The following is an 18,519-nucleotide window of genomic DNA, read 5'->3' on the forward strand; positions in this document are numbered from 1 at the left end:
AGGGACAGTCAGGTTAAAAGATCCTGTTAAAATCGTGGCAATTGATTCTTCTCCTATCACCCAGGAGGGAATTTGTTTCATGACTGATACCTTTTCTCTGAAAGTGGGTTCCACTCACGTGGAAAAATTAAGATGTTTTGTCATAAATAATCTGCCAGCTGGACTGATACTGGGTATGCCTTGGCTTCAACGTCACAATCCTACTATTGACTGGGTCACAGGGGAGATCATTCAGTGGGGTTGCATGACTAATGGTCTATGTTGTAACTTGACAACCCTTGTCACCCCAATAAAATCTGTGCCAGTGTCGTCTGTCGATCTGGAAGGTATTCCGGAGTGCCTGAAAGATTTTGAAGACGTATTTTCTGAAAGTGAGGCTGAGGCGCTACCACCACATAGACCCTTTGATTGTGCCATTAATCTAGTCCCTGGAGCCAAGTTACCCAAGGCTCGCCTGTTCAATTTGTCCAGGCCCGAACGTCTAGCCATGAAGGAGTACATTACTGAGAGTCTCCGCAAAGGGCATATAAGGCCTTCTGTTTCACCTGTGGCAGCGGGCTTCTTTTTTGTTAAGAAAAAAGATGGTGGTTTGCGGCCGTGCCTCGACTTTCGGGAATTAAACAAAATTACTGTGAAAAATACATACCCTCTCCCCCTAATTCCTGATCTATGTAACCAACTCACCGGGGCCAAGTGGTTCTCTAAACTGGATTTACGTGGGGCATATAACCTTATAAGAGTCCGTGAAGGGGACGAATGGAAAACAGCATTCCTGACGACCGAAGGGCTGTTCGAAAACTTGGTTATGCCCTTTGGTCTCACCAACGCTCCTGCTGTTTTTCAGAATTTTATTAATGTAATTTTCTCTGATTTAATCGGTCGTTTTGTGGTTATCTATTTGGATGACATTCTGGTGTACTCGGTGGACAGTCAATCTCACTTGCACCATTTGCGGATGGTTCTCATGAGACTGAGTGAGAATCATTTGTATGCCAAGCTGAAAAAATGCTCATTTTTCATGCAAGAAGTATCCTTTCTGGGGTTGATTGTGTCAGGGGAGGGGTTCCGCATGGATCCTAAGAAAGTCCAGGCTGTTACGGAGTGGGTGCAACCTCATGACTTGAAAGGGTTGCAACGATTTTTGGGCTTTGCCAACTTTTATAGGAAATTTATTAAGGGCTTTTCGCAGGTGGTAAAGCCTCTAACGGACCTCACTCTCAAGGGAGCTGATGTAAAAAATTGGTCTGTAGCTGCAAAAAACTCTTTCATGACATTAAAAAAGTGCTTTTCTTCAGCCCCTGTATTGGTACAACCCGACCCGTCAAGACCTTTTGTCGTGGAGGTTGATGCCTCGGAAGTGGGGGTGGGGGCAGTTTTGTCTCAGGGCCCTCCTACCCTTACTAACCTGAGGCCTTGCGCCTTCTTCTCTAAAAAATTTTCCTCTGCCGAGAGAAATTACGATGTCGGCAATAGAGAGTTGTTGGCGGTAAAGTTGGCTTTTGAAGAATGGAGGCATTTCCTGGAGGGGTCTGTTCATCCCATTACAGTCATCACTGATCACAAAAATTTGGCCTATATCGAGTCTGCCAAGAGATTGACACCCAGACAGGCTCGGTGGGCGCTTTTTTTTTCTCGTTTTCAGTTTACCATCACATTCCGCCCGGGATCTAAAAACATCAAGGCTGATGCCTTATCCCGAAGCTTTGATTCGGTGTCCCCTCCAGAACCTCCCTCCTCCATTCTTCAGCCAGGAGTAGTGGTGGCCGAAATCTCATCTGAGTTACAGAGAGGGATTTTGGAGGCCCAGGCTCGGGCTCCTGGTGGTAAACCCCCGGGTAAATTGTTTGTACCGGAACGTTTCCGTCTCGGACTTATGCAGGAATTTCATGATTCTGTGTTGAGTGCTCATCCTGGGATAGCAGCTACCCGGGGGGCAATTGCGAGGGATTTCTGGTGGCCCTCTATGGTAACAGATATTAAAAAGTTTGTGACTGCATGTGGGGTGTGCGCTCGTTCTAAAAGTTCTCAGGTCCGGCCGGCCGGGGAAATGGTGCCTTTGCCAATTCCGGATAGACCATGGACACATTTGTCCATGGATTTTATCACAAATCTTCCTCCTTCCAGGGGCAACTCGGTGATATGGGTGGTGGTGGATAGGTTTTCAAAACAAGCTCACTTTGTACCTCTCCCCGCGTTACCATCTGCTGAAACCCTGGCCCGCTTATTTATGCAGCATATAATTAGGTTACATGGAGTGCCTATGAATGTGGTGTCAGACAGAGGGGTACAGTTTGTAGCCAGGTTCTGGAGGGCTTTTTGCAAAAAGCTGGAGATTTCGTTGTCCTTCTACTCTGCCTACCACCCAGAGTCTAATGGACAGACGGAGCACACGAACCAATCGTTGGAGCAGATTCTGAGATGCTTGGCCTCTTCCAGGCAGGAGGACTGGTGTGAAGTATTGCCCATGGCAGAGTTTGCATTCAACGGTCGTGTGAGTCAGTCTACTGGGAAGTCTCCTTTTCAGATAAACTATGGCTTTAACCCACATTTTGGAGAGTTTTCCCGTATGGATTCAGGTTGTCCTGGTGCTGAGGATGTGACACAACGTCTTAGAATTCTTTGGAGGGAGGTTCAGAGGAATATTTCCAAGGCCCAGGAAAACTATAAGCGGTTTGCTGACAGGAGGAGGGGGCCAGGTCCAGCATTTGCAGTAGGGGAGAAGGTGTGGCTATCCACCCACAATATCAAGCTTAAGATACCTTCTATAAAGCTGGGCCCCAAGTTTATTGGCCCATACAAAGTTGTGGAGGTTGTTAACCCAGTAGCCTACCGACTGCAGCTGCCCACCTCCTTTAAAATTTCTAATGTCTTCCACAGGTCCCTGTTAAAGCCTGTGGGGACGGTGAGAGAGGATCCCTCATCAAATGCTCCGCCAGTGCTGGTAGAGGGGCAGTGGAGTATGAAGTAGGGCGCATTGTTGACTCCCGGTGGGTGCGCCGGAGACTCCAGTATCTGATACACTGGAAGGGGTACTCTCTGGAGGATCGGTCATGGGTTCCGGCCAGTTCGGTGCATGCCGATCGTCTGGTGCGGGCTTTCCACGCCAGATACCCAGACAAGCCTGGGGGTCCAGTGGCCCCCCATTAAGAGGGGGGTACTGTCATGGTTTGAACAGGGTTCTTGCCCTGCACTCACAGGGTTAAGTGTTCGTGGCCTCTTTCTGGATCTGGGAGGGGTATTTATACTCACTCTTTACCAGGGTTCTCTGTCAGCTATACTGTTGTTCTGGTGTGTCTGACCCCAGGTGTGCGTGTATTCTGCGTTGCTTGTTTGCTTCCCGTGTATGACCCGGCCTGTTCCCTCACTCTGTACTCCGTCTCTCGCTTTGGTACTACTGTCTTATCCGGTTCTGACCTCCTGGCTTGGCTATCGTTACTCCGTTACAGTTTGTCCCTATTGTACCGTTTATTGCCCGTTCTGGTTTTCTGACCTATTGCTACGTCCTGACTATCCTTTCTGTCTAAACCCCGTGGTACTGTATTGCTATCTGGTGCTTTGACCCTGGCTTCATCTGGTTTCTGTCTCTGTCTATGCCCCTTGGTAACATTGCCCCGTAGTTACCTTTCTAGGAGTTTCCCTGCAGCTCCTAGATCTGTGGAGCTTAGGCCACGCCCCCAGCAGTCATGTGCTTCAGGTCCTGATACTCTGAAGCACGCATCGTCACCGCTGCTGCCCTGCTCCACAGGTATCTGTGAGTACTGTCTTTGTACTCAGGACACCCGCACTGGCACAGTGAGCAAGTGCAGTGCGGTGTTCCTGACACAGTGGACCTACACCAGCAGATGACATGGCTCCCCAAACCATCACTGACTGTGGATCTTCACACTAGACCCCAAGCAGCTTGGATTATCTGTCTCTCCATTCTTCCTCCAGACTATAGGACCTTGATTTCCAAGATCTAGTGTGAAGCTCCCAGAGAATCTTTGGAGTATTGTCAAGAGGAAGATGAGAGACACCAGACCCAACAATGCAGACGAGCTGAACGCTGCTATCAAAGCAACCTGGGTTTCCATAACCCCTCAGCAGTGCCACAGGCTGATCACCTCCATGCCACGCCGCATTCATGCAGTAATTGATGCAAAAGGAGCCCCGACCAAGTATTGAGTGTATTTACTGAACATTTCTGTAGGCCAACATTTCGGATTTTAAAATAATTTTTTCAAGATGGTGTTATAAAGTATTTTAATTTACTGAGATGATGACTTTGGGGTTATCATTGGCTGTAAGCCATAATCATCAACATTAACAGAAATAAACACGTGAAATAGATCACTCTGTGTGTAATGACTCTATATAATATATGAGGTTCACTTTTTGTATTGAAGAACTGAAATAAATTAAATAGATAGATAATAGATAAATTAGATAGATAGAGATAGAGATAGATAGAGATAGACAGATACAGAGGTGTGAAAAAGTGTTTGCCCCCTACCTGATTTCCTATTCTTGCATGTTTGTCACACTTAAATGTTTCAGATCACCAAACAAATTTAAATATTAGACAAATAAAACAGAAGTAATCACAAAATGAAGGTTTTAAATGAAGATCTTTATTATTTTAAGGGAACAATAAATGCAAACCTTCAGGACCCTGTGTGAAAAAGTGATTGCCAACACCCCTTAAAACATAAATTAACTGTGGTTTATCATATCTTTGGGAAGCTGAGTTCACATTTGCTAGCCACACCCAGGCCTGATTACTGTCACATTTGTTCTCAATCAAGAAATCACTTAAATAGGACCTACCTGACAAAGTGACAAAGTGAAGTAAACCAAAAGTCGCTCAAAAGTTAGACATCATGCCGCAATCCAAAGAAATTCTGGATCAAATGAGAAACAAACTAATTGAGATCTATCAGTCTGAAAAAGGCTATAAAGCCATTTATAAAGCTTTGGGACTCCAGTGAACCACAGTGAGAGCCATTATCCACAAATAAAGAAAACATGGAACTGTAGTTAACCTTCCCAGGTGTGGCCAGACCAAAATTACCCATAGAGTGCAGAGATGACTCATCTAAGAGGGGACAAAAGACCCCACAACAACATCCACAAAACTACAGGCCTCATTTGCCTCAATTAAGGTCAGTGTTCATGACTCCACCATAAGAGACTGGGCAAAAATGGCCTGCATGGCAGAGTTCCAAGATGAAAACCACTGAGCAATAAGATCATAAAGGTTCATTTAAGTTTTGGAAGACAATTTCTTGATGATCCCCAAGACTTTTGGGACAATACTCTGTGGACTGACAAGACAAAAGTTGAACTTTTTGGAAGGTGTATGTCTTACTACATCTGGCATTAAAGTAACACAGCCTTTCAGAAAACGAACATCATACGAACACTAAGATATGGTCGTAGTAGTGTGATCGTCTAGGGCTGTTTTGCTGCTTCGGGACCTGGAAGACTTGATGTTGTAAATAGAACTATGAATTCTGCTGTCTACCAAAAAATCTTGAAAGAGAAAGTCTGGCCATCTGTTCGTGACATCAAGCTGTAGCGCACTTGGGTTATGCATCAGGATAATGATCCAAAACCACCAGCAAGTCCACTTCTGTATGGCTTAAGAAAATCAAAATTAAGCCTTTGGAGTGGCCTATATATATAAAGCCGTTGGTACAACTCCAAAAAATTGGTGGTGCACAAGTAGGATCCCAATCCGTAAACTTGTGTAAACTAACTTGGCACACACACGTATGAAGTCCAATGAAAGTGATATTTAATAAAGTACAGTACATACAGCATGCTGTATGTACTGTACTTTATTAAATATCACTTTCATTGGACTTCATACGTGTGTGTGCCAAGTTTGGAGTGGCCTAGTTAAAGTCCTGACCTTAATCCGATTGAGATGCTTTGGCATGGTCTTAACAAGGCGGTTCATGGTTGGAAACCCTCCAATGTGGCTGAATTACAACAATTCTGCAAAGATGAGTGGGACAAAATTGCTACAGAGCGTTGTAAAAGACTCATTGCCAGTTATTTCAAATGCTTAATTGCACTTGTTGCTGCTAAGGTAGGCCCAACCAGTCATTAGGTTTAGGGGGCATCACTGTCACACAGGGCCCTGTAGGTTTGGATTTCTTTTTCCCTTAATAATAAAGACCTTCATTTAAATACTGCATTTTGTTATTACTTGTGTTATCTGTGTCTAATATTTACATTTGTTTGGTGATTGGAAACATTTACATGTGGCAAACATGCAAAAGAAGAGGAAACGAGGTAGGGTGCAAACACTTTTTCACAGCACTTTAGATAGATACAGTACGATAGATAGATAGAGAGATAGATAGTTAGATAGATAGTTTGTAGAATCGGCTGTATTTAGGTTTCAGTATCACAGATGGTTGATGAGTGACTCCTCTGTATATCACCCCCTGTCTGTAATATACAGAACTTCTGGCAGAGTGTGCTGAATGACATTGCTGACAAGGATAAGGCCCATTGTCGCTAACACTTGGACTATCACTCTCAGCATGCTTTTTTTTAGCCGTTCTTCAGGACTTTATACATTGGCCATGAATGATTTACCTACCTGGAGCAGAGTCACATATTCTGTACTCCTGGTGCTGGGCATGGAGATTGGCGGAGGAGCTGCTGGCCTTGCCCTGGTGATCAGTCTCCCACACAGTCTTGTACTCTGCAATCTCTGAGGGACCTTCTGAGCTAATGGGGTTGCAGAATCTGTTCATGGACAGAACCACAGTCATCTCTTATAGCCTGCAATCTGTGAAAAAAAACAACAACAATATGTTGTTAGCAAGACGGCTGACATCTACGTATCAGTGCCCTCTATGGCCTCAAGGTGAAAATCCGTAGATGTAGCAGAGCTGAGTGTGTCATTTAATAGCTGCATTGCCTGTGCACTGTAAAAGCGTAACCTTTCTTGCTTGTACTACAGATCTGTGTTGCAAAACTTCAAATCCAAGTAGGACCAGCACTCTGCAAATCTGGGAAAGTGCCAAGGGGCCCACCCTGCCCAGCACCTGGGAGTGCCCACTCTGCCCAGATCTCTGTCCAGCACACGGGGGTCCCAACTCTCCTCAGGTCTCTACCCAGCACCTGGGGGGTCCCCACTCTGCCCCAGTCTCTATCCAGCACCTGGGGGTCCCCACTCTGCTCAGGTCTCTATTCTGCACCCAAGGGTCCTCACTCTGCCCAGTTCTGTGTCCGGCACATGGGGGTCCCAACTCTGCCCAGGTCTCTATTCTGCATCCGAGGGTCCTCACTCTGCCCAGTTCTGTGTCCAGCACCTGGGGGTCCCAACTCTGCCCAGGTCTCTATTCTGCATCCGAGGGTCCTCACTCTGCCCATTTCTCTGTCCAGCACCTGGGGGTCCCCACTCTGCCCAGGTCTCTATTCTGCATCCGAGGGTCCTCACTCTGCCCATTTCTCTGTCCAGCACCTGGGGGTCCCCACTCTGCCCAGGTCTCTATTCTGCATCCGAGGATCCTCACTCTGCCCAGTTCTGTGTCCAGCACCTGGGGGTCCCCACTCTGCCCAGGTCTCTATTCTGCATCCGAGGGTCCTCACTCTGCCCAGTTCTGTGTCCAGCACCTGGGGGTCCCCACTCTGCCCAGGTCTCTATTCTGCATCCGAGGGTCCTCACTCTGCCCAGTTCTCTGTCCAGCACCTGGGGGTCCCAACTCTGCCCAGGTCTCTATGTAGCACCCTCTTAATGCTGCTATCAATGGTGACAGAAGCATTTCAGAGGCCGATCAGCCCCCTGCAACATGATTGTGGGGTGCCAATTACACTGTCACAGCATCCTGGGGGCTATCGAAGGTTCACTACCACAGGATGCCACAGTACCTTCTCATTACATATACTGTTGAACAGAGGTCTCCAATCGGTGGTTCTAGCATTGCTGGTGCATGGGGATAACTTCCCTTTGCTACATCTGTAGTATCTGTCCATTGATTCTAACAAAGCAGATGACTAGCTTTATACAACAGTACATTCTCATCACATACACTGTGGATAGGTGGTCTACAAGCGGTAACTCTCAGCATTGCTTGTCTTAGCATGCGCTATATCTGTAGTATCTGTCCAATGACTCTGCCATAGATGGTGACTAGCTCCATACAACAGTACCTTCTTCATAAACAGGCAGGGGCTATAGATGTCGGAAAACCACATTATCACAATGCATGAGCAATGATGAGAGTTATAGTTTTGCAACAGCTGAAGAGACACAGATTGGAGACCTTCAATTCCCAGTATATGTAATAGTGGCACAGTTGTATCATAGCTAGTCATCTTTGGTAGAGTTAATGGAAAAGGACTTCATCTGTTGCATGTCTACGTTATCACATTGCATGTGGCCTCCAGGCAGTTGGAGATCAGAGATCTCCAACTTCTGGCTCTTCTTTTGCTGCAAAACCATTACTCCCAAAATAATAGTACTCATGCATTGTGATACTTCTACCTTGCTCCATCTATTACTTGTCCACAGCACCTACTCCTAACATATCATGGAAATCTGAAGTCTTCAACTCCGAGCACTAAAGGTGCATTGTGATAACTTGGCCTTGCTCCACAACCATTGATTTTACCCAAGAGGATGAGTAACTTCCGTACAACAGTACCTCGTTATTACATACACTGCGGATCACTGTTTTCCAAAGAGTTCGGCTTATCCTTTATTTCCAAACCACATCTCCCAGCATTGCTTGTGCGTTGTGATAACTTAGCCTTACTACATCTGAAGTCCTTTTCCATTTAATGTGCCGAAGACAGCTTTTGTACAACAGTACCATCATTACATATACTGTGAATCAGAGGACACCAACCTGTGTCTCGTCTATAACGATAACTCCCAGCATTGCTTGGGTGGTGAGAAAATGCCGTTCTGTTACGTCTGTGGTGGGTGCCTGTTTGCTCTACCAAATAGGATGACCAGCTTATATACAACAGTACCACCATTACCTATATTGTAGATCGAAGGCCTCCAATCCGTGGCTCTTCTGCAGAGGCAAAACTATAGCATCCAATCTTATTTGTGCATTGCAACAATCTCTACTTCATGTCTGTTTGCCCAAGAGGATGGCTAGCTTTTATACAACAGTACCACCTCACATATCACACATTCCGGGAACCCAAAGGTCTCCAGTCTTCATCTCTTCAGCTGTTTCATCAAAACTATAATTCCCGGCATTGCTTGTGAATTGTGATAACTTCCGTAGTCTTTCTCCATTGACTCTACCAAAGGGAATAACTAGCTGAGTAGTTTTTATCCAACAGCACCTTTCCATTACATGTACCATAGATCATACGTCTCCAATCTGTGGCCCTTCAGCTTTTCCAAAACTACATCTCCCAAACTTACATTGTGATAACTTAGTTTGCTACAAATTCAATTCCAATCCTTTCCAGTATACTCCACAAAGGAGAGAAAGCAGCTTGTATACAACAGTACCTACCTATTACACACACTGTAGATTATAGGTCTCCAATCTGTGGCCTTCAGGTGATCAAAAATGATATCTCCTGACCTTACTTGTGCATTACCATAACTTAGCTTTGTTACAACTCCAGTCCTTCCCTTGATACTCCACAAAAGAGAGAAAGCAGCATTCATACGACAGTACCGTCTTATTACATACACGGTGAATGGAAGGTTTCCAATTCTTTGGCTCTTTAGCTGTTGGAGATTCCTAGGATAGCACGTCGAGGATCACTCCTTTCAGTGGTCACACAGTAGACTCTCTCTCATAATAATCTACTTTTTTTTTATACATTTTTCATCCTGTTTTTGCACCCCTCTTGCGCCGCACCTTATGAATCCTTTACCTTCAGGACGTGAAGGCATCTAATATTATAATCTGATAACTTTACTCCTATTCAAAATCCCAACCTAGATCACAATAACGGTAATAAACCCTAAAGAGCGAGTAGAGACGGTGAGGGCAGTAGTAAAACAAAGCAGCAGTATCTTACAGGCAGTATGCACTAAGGACAATCTCGGCTCCTATTGCCTACTAACCTCGTGCAATATCCAGGTTAAAAAAAAAAATGAGATTTTCCTCCAGATCAGGTAGAATTGTTGGAAATATCGATTCAACGGATTAATCCTCCACAACCACCTAAAAAAAATCCCTTTTCTTCCCGGTGCAGAGACCTCTCTGGATTTAGTTAAGCGTCCTCTCTGTTTCCATTTGGTCACTACTTGCATGTCATCGTTATCCGAGCCGCCGGTGATCCGTTTTCTCCATCCGTCTCTCCTTATGAAAAGCAGAGAGTGATGCTTTGGTGGTTTCCACTCGGACTGAAAAAAAACTGGATCTGCCTCCAGTCAAAACATTGTGAGATTAAGACAGAAAATTGGCTTTGGTTTCAAGACGTGAGTTCCAATCCCACAGGAGCCAAGCACAATATGAAGAGAGCAGGCGGAATATTAAACAGGAGCAGGGTTGGGGAGGCAGTCATCCGCCTCCTTCTCCTCGTATCTCCCTCTCTCATTACATTCGCCCATTGTGCCGCTCACCCCTCCTCGTTTCACTCTTCCCCTCTCGTCCTCACCTTCCTTTACACCAAGCCTCATTACATCTCGCTGGCTCGCCACGCATTTCCACGTCGAATTATTGCAACACAAGTCTTAAAAAGTCAATGCAACCAACTATTGGATTTCCACAATATCCGCTCTTATTTCTAACTTTCCTTTGTACAGTTTTATTTTATGATTTATGGGGAGCGGTTATATCGAAATCCGCCCCCTAATTGCATGTGGCGCTGTATATGATGAGCAGGCCCGTCTCCATTTTTATCCAGTCCTTTGAGTGTGCTTTCTTTGCTTTCCATTTTCCCTCCTTCTCTTCCAAGAACTTTAACTTTTTTTTTTACGGTACGCTCTAAAGTTTTTCCATCACCATTATGGGGTGCATACGACTTTCTAATCTCTTTTCAGGCAATTTTTTTCCAGTTGTGCCATTTTGATTGTTTTATAGTTTCACTGTTCGCCTTATAGGAAATATATTCTGATATTTTATTACCTCGGACGCGTCGATTCCAAATATGTCTTTTTTTTTTAGATTTTCGACATATTGGGGGAAAAAAAGAGTAGAGGTGAAATAATCTTTTGTTTATTCATTTTTTTAAGAATATTTTTAATCTTTTTTTAATATCTTTTACAGGTCTTAAACCTGTGATCACTTGATCCTCTGAAAAATACTCTGTAAGGGCTTGTGCATATGACCTTATTTTTGGTTCGAGTGCAATCTGATAAAACATAGGATCACACTTGGACCAATGTTATTCTCTGGGATCGCAGTCAGCCATGCAAGTCAATGAGTGCAGCGAAACCATCGGGCTGCACTCAGATGACATCTGAGTGCAGTACAATTTCCTCGGACCAATAGAAAGGATAAGCTGAAGAACAGGTTTTTTCCATTTTCTCCTCATCAAAGAGAATAATACCATGCTATGATTACACTCTGATTAGAGTATGATTAATATAATAGGTTCTATTCTCTCGGATCAGAGAATATATGCTGGTGTGACCGTAGCCTAATACGGGCTTCTAGGGTTGCTGAGCGGAGATGGAAGAAATCCCATACTGCCGAGCACTTTATTGCATACAAGCAGTCCCTTGCCAGCTTCAAGTCCACACTCACTGACACAAAACAAACTTACTTCTCATCTCTCATATCCTCCCGGTCTCACTACCTTGAACAGCTTTTCAACACTTTCAATTCTCTACTCCGTCCCCAGCACCTCCTCTTTCTCCTCTCATTTCTGCTGAAGACTTTGCCTTTTTCTTTAAGCAGAAGATCGATAACATCAGAGAAAGCTTTGGCCACAGCCCCCAATCCCCCTCCTCTTAATTGCTCAGCCCTGTTCTTTCAAAACCAGTTTCTCCACCGTGACAGATCAGCTCTCCACCCTTCTGTCAAGATCACATCTCACCACTTGCACGTTTGACCTGCTCCCATCCCACCTCATCCCTAACCTTTCCACAGTCTTAATCCCAACTCTAACACACCTCTTCAACTTTTAACACAAATGGTGTCTTCCCCTCAACCTTCAAACATGCTTTGATCGCACCCATCCTCAAAAAGCCCTCCCTCGACCCATCCTCTGCGTCTAGCTATCGCCCGATATCTCTTCTCCCTTATGCCTCAAAACTACTGGAACAGCATGTCTATCTTGAACTGTCCTCCCACCTCTCCTCCTGCTCCCTCTTTGACCAGTTAAAATCTGGCTTCCGACTGCATCACTCAACTGAAACTGCCCTAACTAAAGTCACCAATGACCTACTAACCACCAAAAGCGAGCGACACTGCTGTCCTCTTTCTCCTGGACTTGTCTTCTGCCTTTGACACTGTGGACCAGTCCCTCCTGTTACAGACTCTCTCATCTCTTGGCATCACAGATTTGGCCCTATCCTGGATCTCGTCATATCCAACTGACCGGACATTCAGTGTCTCCCTCTCCCACACCACGTCTTCACCTCGCCCCCTGTCTGTCGGTGTTCCCCAAGGCTCAGTTCTAGGAACCCTACTCTTCTCCATCTACACCTTCGGCCTGGGATAGCTCATAGAATCCCACGGTTTGCAGTATCATCTCTACGCCGATGACACGCATATCTACCTATCTGGACCCGACATCACCTCCTTACTGACCAAAATCCCACAATGTCTGTCCGCTATTTTATCTTTCTTTTCTACTCGCTTTTTCAAACTGAACATGGACAAAACAGAATTCATCTCTTTCCCCACCTCACTCTACCCCATCACCAGACCTATCCATCAATGTCAATGGCTGCTCACTTTCCCCAGTCCCGCATGCTCAGTGCCTTGGGGTGATCCTCGACTCTGCCCTCTCTTTCAAGCCACATATCCAAGCCCTTGCCTCCTCTGGCCGACTCCAACTAAAAAATATTTCCCGGATTGCATGCCCTCATCATCTCACGCCTCTACTATTGCAACCTCCTACACTCTGGCCTCCCCTCTAGCACTCTTGCACCACTCCAATCTATCCTAAACTCTGCTACCCGACTAATCCACCTGTCTCCCAGTTATTCCCCATCCTCTCCTCTCTGCCAAGCCCTTCACTGGATTACTCTTGTCCAGAGGCTCCAGTTCAAAACCCTAACTATGACATACAAAGCCATCCACAACCTGTCTCCTCCATACATCTGTGACATGGTCTCTCGGTACTTACCTACACGCAACCTTCGATCCTCTCAAGATCTCCTTCGCTACTCCCCTCTTATCTCTTCTTCCCACAACAGCATACAAGATTTGTCCTGGGCTTCCCCCATACTCTGGAACTCTCTACCCCAACACATCAGACTCTCGCCTGCCACGGAAACCTTCAAAAACAACCTGAAGACCTACCTCTTCCGACAACCTTACAACCTGCGGTGATCCTCAGTCTACTGAACCGCCGCATGACCAGCTTTACCCTCTTCTAGTGTATCCTCACCCATCCCCTGTAGACTGTGAGACCTCACGGGCAGGGTCCTCTCTCCTTCTGTACTTGTGTGTGCCTTGTATTGCTCATGATTATTATACTTGTCTATGTATGTAAATCGCACGATAAAAATGAATAATAATATTGTAATATTGCAGCATATTGCAAAATTACAGCTCTCCTATGAAGCTCAGCCACAGGATTCATAGGTGTAGAAACATGGCAGACATGAGGGCCTACGGTAGGCCAAATAAAAGCCATAACAATGCCATCAGCATCCCGAAATTATCAGAGGGAGGACGGACAATGAACATCAGAAGCAACATCTTTGGGTATTTTTACAATTGACAGCAACATTTTACTTGGGACTGCTGGGTGCTGGCATCAACCCTGATGATGACATCTCACAACATGTTCTAATAGCAGGCATGTAGCTTGCAGGTCCTGAGCCCTGAAGCCAAGGCTTTATCTGTATCCACCACCTAGCCATCAATGGTTTTAAAAATCACTAAAGATGAAGTCACTATAAACAGAGCGGCCATGCCAAATCCTTGGGTTCAGTAGAGAAAGCTATAGCAGAAACCATAAATGATTGCACTGTGGCCTAAATTTCAATCCTGAGCAATGAAATGGTTCCACAATTTGGTATAACTCAATGGACGAAAATAAGTTAACTGACTGACGGTTTAAACTTAGACCAAGGATGCTCCAAATTTATCATCCAGTCCGACCAGCTCTGAAAAATTTGGCACATTTTAAGACTGTTTAGCCTAAAAATTTCAGTAAATTAACCCCTACAACTGTGTTCACCACTTTTACACGAATTTGAATATCATAACATATATGATGACATGACAGAACATAGGATTTATTAGCAAAAATGTCACTTAAAGGGTTATTCTTATTTTCACAGATGGATATTGTTGGATAGAGCTTGTAAAACAAGCACTTTTGCAATTTACTGCTTATTCAAATTTGCAATTGTGAGATATTAACTCTATTCTTTTTTTTGTTTACCGCTCATTGCCTAGGAAACTGACCACCATCTGCTTTCTTGTTTGTAAGCTGAAGCTGGTCAGGATTAGGAGGTGACAGCATGCTTCAGCGATCACGGACAACTTCAAATCAGCCCTTACAAGCTCAGTAAAAAAGACCTTGTAAGCGTTGTGCATGCTCTGCTGTCTAGCAGCGATGGTCGGGTCTCCAAGGCAATGAGCTGTAAACGAAACAAAAGTTTTAATATCTCAAGAACGGCTAAAAAATTTAAGAAACAGCAAATTGCAAAATTGATTGAATTTACAAGCTCTATCTGACAGTACTCTTTTAAGAAATTGGGAACAACCCTTTGAAGATTCGGAACCCAGGATTAAAAAGTATTTCTCAATCCATCAACTAACCATCAAAGGTTTCCATTGATGGTTTCACAAGCTGATATACAGGATGATAGTTTACAATATCTATTAGTAGAAGCGTATCTTAAAGGGAATGAATAATCAGAAAATGACCTATTTTTAAATCAGGTTTTTATGTTACATGTATTTAAAAAAAAACATTTTTTTTCAGATCTAATCTATATTAATAGACAAAATGAATAATTTAGCAATTTCCAAACTGGCCACTAGGGCTAATTTAGACTCATACTTCATGTTCTTTCAGGAAGAGTTTTCAGCACGGTACTCAGCACTAGGGACACCAGGGACACGTCCTACCAGCTTTGCCTAGCTATACCTCTGTAATCATGACTGATTTCACGTGGCGCGCTATACTGTAGGATGGGATCGCATGGTATCACATCTAATAACCGAGATGTAGATGGAAGCTCCGGAGCCCCAGAGCAAAGACTTTATTTTGATCGGCCCCCTAACCCTGATCAAGTTCACATTATCTGTGGATCTTTGTCAGACCCATATACTATGAATGCAGCAAACACAACCATGCAACAATGAATGCATACAATGCCAACCTCTTCAATGATTAACACGTGGGCTCAAGATCTCTATACTAGTGATTGGTGGGGTTACCAGGGGAGAGGAAACCATGCAGTGCAAAAACCCTATTTTCTAACTCTGGCACCTGCTGGTAGAGACAGTTTCCAGGAACGGTTGCAAGCTAGGGTAGATGGCAAGGCCTACTGAACCTTGGGCGTTCATGGCAATTTGGGTAGAATTTGGGTGTGTACCGTAGCTGAGACGGGTAGTAGGTAGAGAAGATAACTGCCAGAATTTCGAGAGAGGATGCACAAAATTATAGGCGGGGGTGGTAAAAATCACTGTCAGCATTGCCAGGCAAACCAGTGTAGATGCCAATCTCCTCCAAACTTGGATGGGGCCCATTGCAGGTACCATGGCTCAGACAAGGTGTAGGTAAAATTGTGGAATGCCTAAAGCTTAAGAGAGAGGTTGCAAAACTATATGTGGAGGCAACAAAAATCACTGTCAGCAGCACCATGAATACCAGTGTAGTCGCCAGGGTCATCTGGACTTTTTCTTTGTTTGGGGGGGGGGGTACGGGTGGGTGAGGCAGCTGATTGTCCCATGGCTGAAACAAGAAGTGGGTAAAGTTAGAGAAAGCTCTAGAGAGGGGATGAAAAATTGTAGGAGGGGGCAGTAAAAATCACTGTCAGCAGTATCATGCAAACCAGTGTAGATGCCTGGGTCTTCTGAGCTTGAGGTTGGGAAGGGGTTACTACAATCTTGTTGCGCATGTTCCATGGCTGAGACAAGAGGAAGATAAAGTTGAGGATCACCAAAAACTGGAGGGAGCTTGTCCAGCCCTTGCCATGTACAGTTTGCTGACTTGAGGATGGAGTATACAGGAAGCTCACGATGACTTCTGTTACCCAAGTCAACTTTTGCCGCTCTCGCATTTACGCACCCGGTAGTGTTTTCCCACTGAAGGATCTGTATATATTATTGTTTTAATAACGTGCTTCCTCCATTGTCTTCTGGCTTTCTTCATTGTGTAATCACTGCTACAGAAGCCGGCAGTCTGAAGACTTTCACCGGGAACGCTGCTTAATCCAGGGAGGGATAGTATTACATGACTGTTATTTAATAAGCCAGACTGTAAATGCTAGGCTATTGAATGAACAATCTGCGCTCCCGCCTCACTCCCCGATCTATTTCACCAATATAAGACACTAATTCAGTTCACCCCCATTCCTGATAGGAAACAATGGGGTCATTTATTTATTGGGTGACATCACAAACCGCTCCATGTAGACGATGTTTATTTGGAATCCTCTATGGATTTATTCTGCCAAATGACAAGTGTTAACGTGAATGTTGGCAAAAGAAGAAAAATGATCGATGCTGAGAAGTAGTTTGTATTGACATATCCTGGAATTATGAGGAAGAGTAAAGAGATTATCCCTATTCACATGCCCTAAAGAGGGATTCTCCAGGGGTATAAAAAAGTCTAAAATGGCCCAGACTGAGTTGAAAGAAGCGATATTCGATCTCACCGATCCCCCGAGGCTCCCACTGAGAAATGGCCAGAAATGCCCACTTAGACAATTATTGACACCCTTCAGTGAGTGGTTGAGCAGCCATTTCTTATGTGCTGAAACGGGAGTAAGAGGTGGAGACTTTAGCCCAATCTGACGCCTTTAAAAATAGCTTTGATTCCTTGGAAAATCTACTTTAAAGCTTGGCTTGTCGACTCAGGATTCTACATGCAAGGTACACGAAAAAAGTTCATATTTAGTGGTGAACTTAAAGGGGTAGTCTAGTGTAAGGGAGTGAGATATGATGTCCCTTCCTCAGATTGCCCCTCCTATGTTATTGTGTATATATTGCTAAGTGATAATGTTTATGATTAACGTCTGCGGTACTGCTACATAGAAATATGTATTATCGCTAGTCTTTAATGGTATTGCCACATGCATGTGTTACCATTGTGTAGAAAGCTGTAATATATTGTCTTGTGTTTCTGTATTATATTATTGCATAATATAGTGTGCCTGTTGTGCATGTACAGTTAGTGTAAGTTAGTGTATCCTCTTGGGGACATTAGAGGATGGCACTTTAGTATATAGTTTACATAGTCATGGGTAAGTGTAGTTCTGCTGCGGGCCACTAGATGGGGGCATACTAGTAGGCTCTATAGGTATAGCTGATAGGACGTTCATAGAGGGGTAAGTGTAGGAGGGGATGCCGGGTAGTAAGTGGGGACCTCGTAGGGAGTTAGGTCAGACTGGGCCAGGGTGCCCTAGTGTCCACATGGGCTATAGGCCCGGACAGCTTGACAGCCACACAATGTTCAAGCACCGCAGCCCACGTTACCCACGGCCACTATTTGTCATAGCAGTGGGCCAGTACAGAAATGGAAAGATGTGGCGACTTGTCGCCTTGGCCGATGCTTTTAGGGCAAGAGTCGGCTGGACAGCTGAAGTGAAGGAAGCTGGTACTTCAACGAGTTCGGTACAGATGGGCCGGATGCTTTACCAGATGCAACCAAACCTGGTGACTGATGATTTTGAGTCTGGGGCGAAACAGGCAGAAGGATTTGTCATCATGGCAAGGTCAGGCCAGGAAGCAACTGGGGAGCAGTCTAGGACGGTCTGGTCCGGGCTTGTACTGCACAGAAGTGACAGCCAGAAAGGGAGAGATGAGGAAACAAGTAAATGTCTTGATGTACCAACTGTGGATGTAACGTGTGAAGTACTCAGTAAAGAAAGTGTTAAACTTAACTCGAACTGTGTCTCCATTGCTTGGGGTCACCTGGAAGAGGGACCATTATCGCCTGGGAATGCCCAGAGGAAGCGGAATCTGGAGAGGCAGGTATGCAGAAGAGAACAGTATATTTTTCTGTAGGGGAAGGACTGGAGTGGATATGCATATAGCAGTAATTCAGGTCACGACTACAGTCCTGTCCCTCCCTTACACTACTACTAGACAACCTCTTATTAATGGGCCCGGGAAGGTGAAAAAAATAACATACTAATGTCCCAGGCTTCTGCTGGGATCAACATTAGACAGGGCATCACGTGACAGCTGCAGCCAATCAGTGGCCAGTGATCAGCTGCAGCGCTCATATTTTATCCAAATA

General features: G+C 44.8%; 1 protein-coding gene across 2 annotated transcripts in view; it reads right to left on the bottom strand.

Moving 5' to 3' along the window:
• SERTAD4 (SERTA domain containing 4) overlaps positions 1 to 18,519 on the bottom strand; it is a 53,793-nt gene that overhangs the window by 15,423 nt on the left and 19,851 nt on the right. The window contains exons 1-2 of one of the 2 annotated variants that reach the window (XM_073553426.1): positions 10,043 to 10,479; positions 6,593 to 6,784 (exon numbers count right to left, since the gene is read on the bottom strand). In XM_073553426.1, coding sequence (XP_073409527.1) covers positions 6,593 to 6,767 — 175 coding nt within the window. In that variant the 5' untranslated portion in view covers positions 6,768 to 6,784; positions 10,043 to 10,479. Of the gene's footprint in view, positions 1 to 6,592; positions 6,785 to 10,042; positions 10,480 to 18,519 lie in introns of those variants that run through there. The other variant, XM_073553425.1, reaches the window with a different exon arrangement.

Source organism: Dendrobates tinctorius, unplaced genomic scaffold, assembly GCF_039654945.1.
Source record: "Dendrobates tinctorius isolate UK_male_01 unplaced genomic scaffold, ASM3965494v1 ptg000201l, whole genome shotgun sequence".
NCBI lineage: Eukaryota > Metazoa > Chordata > Amphibia > Anura > Dendrobatidae > Dendrobates > Dendrobates tinctorius.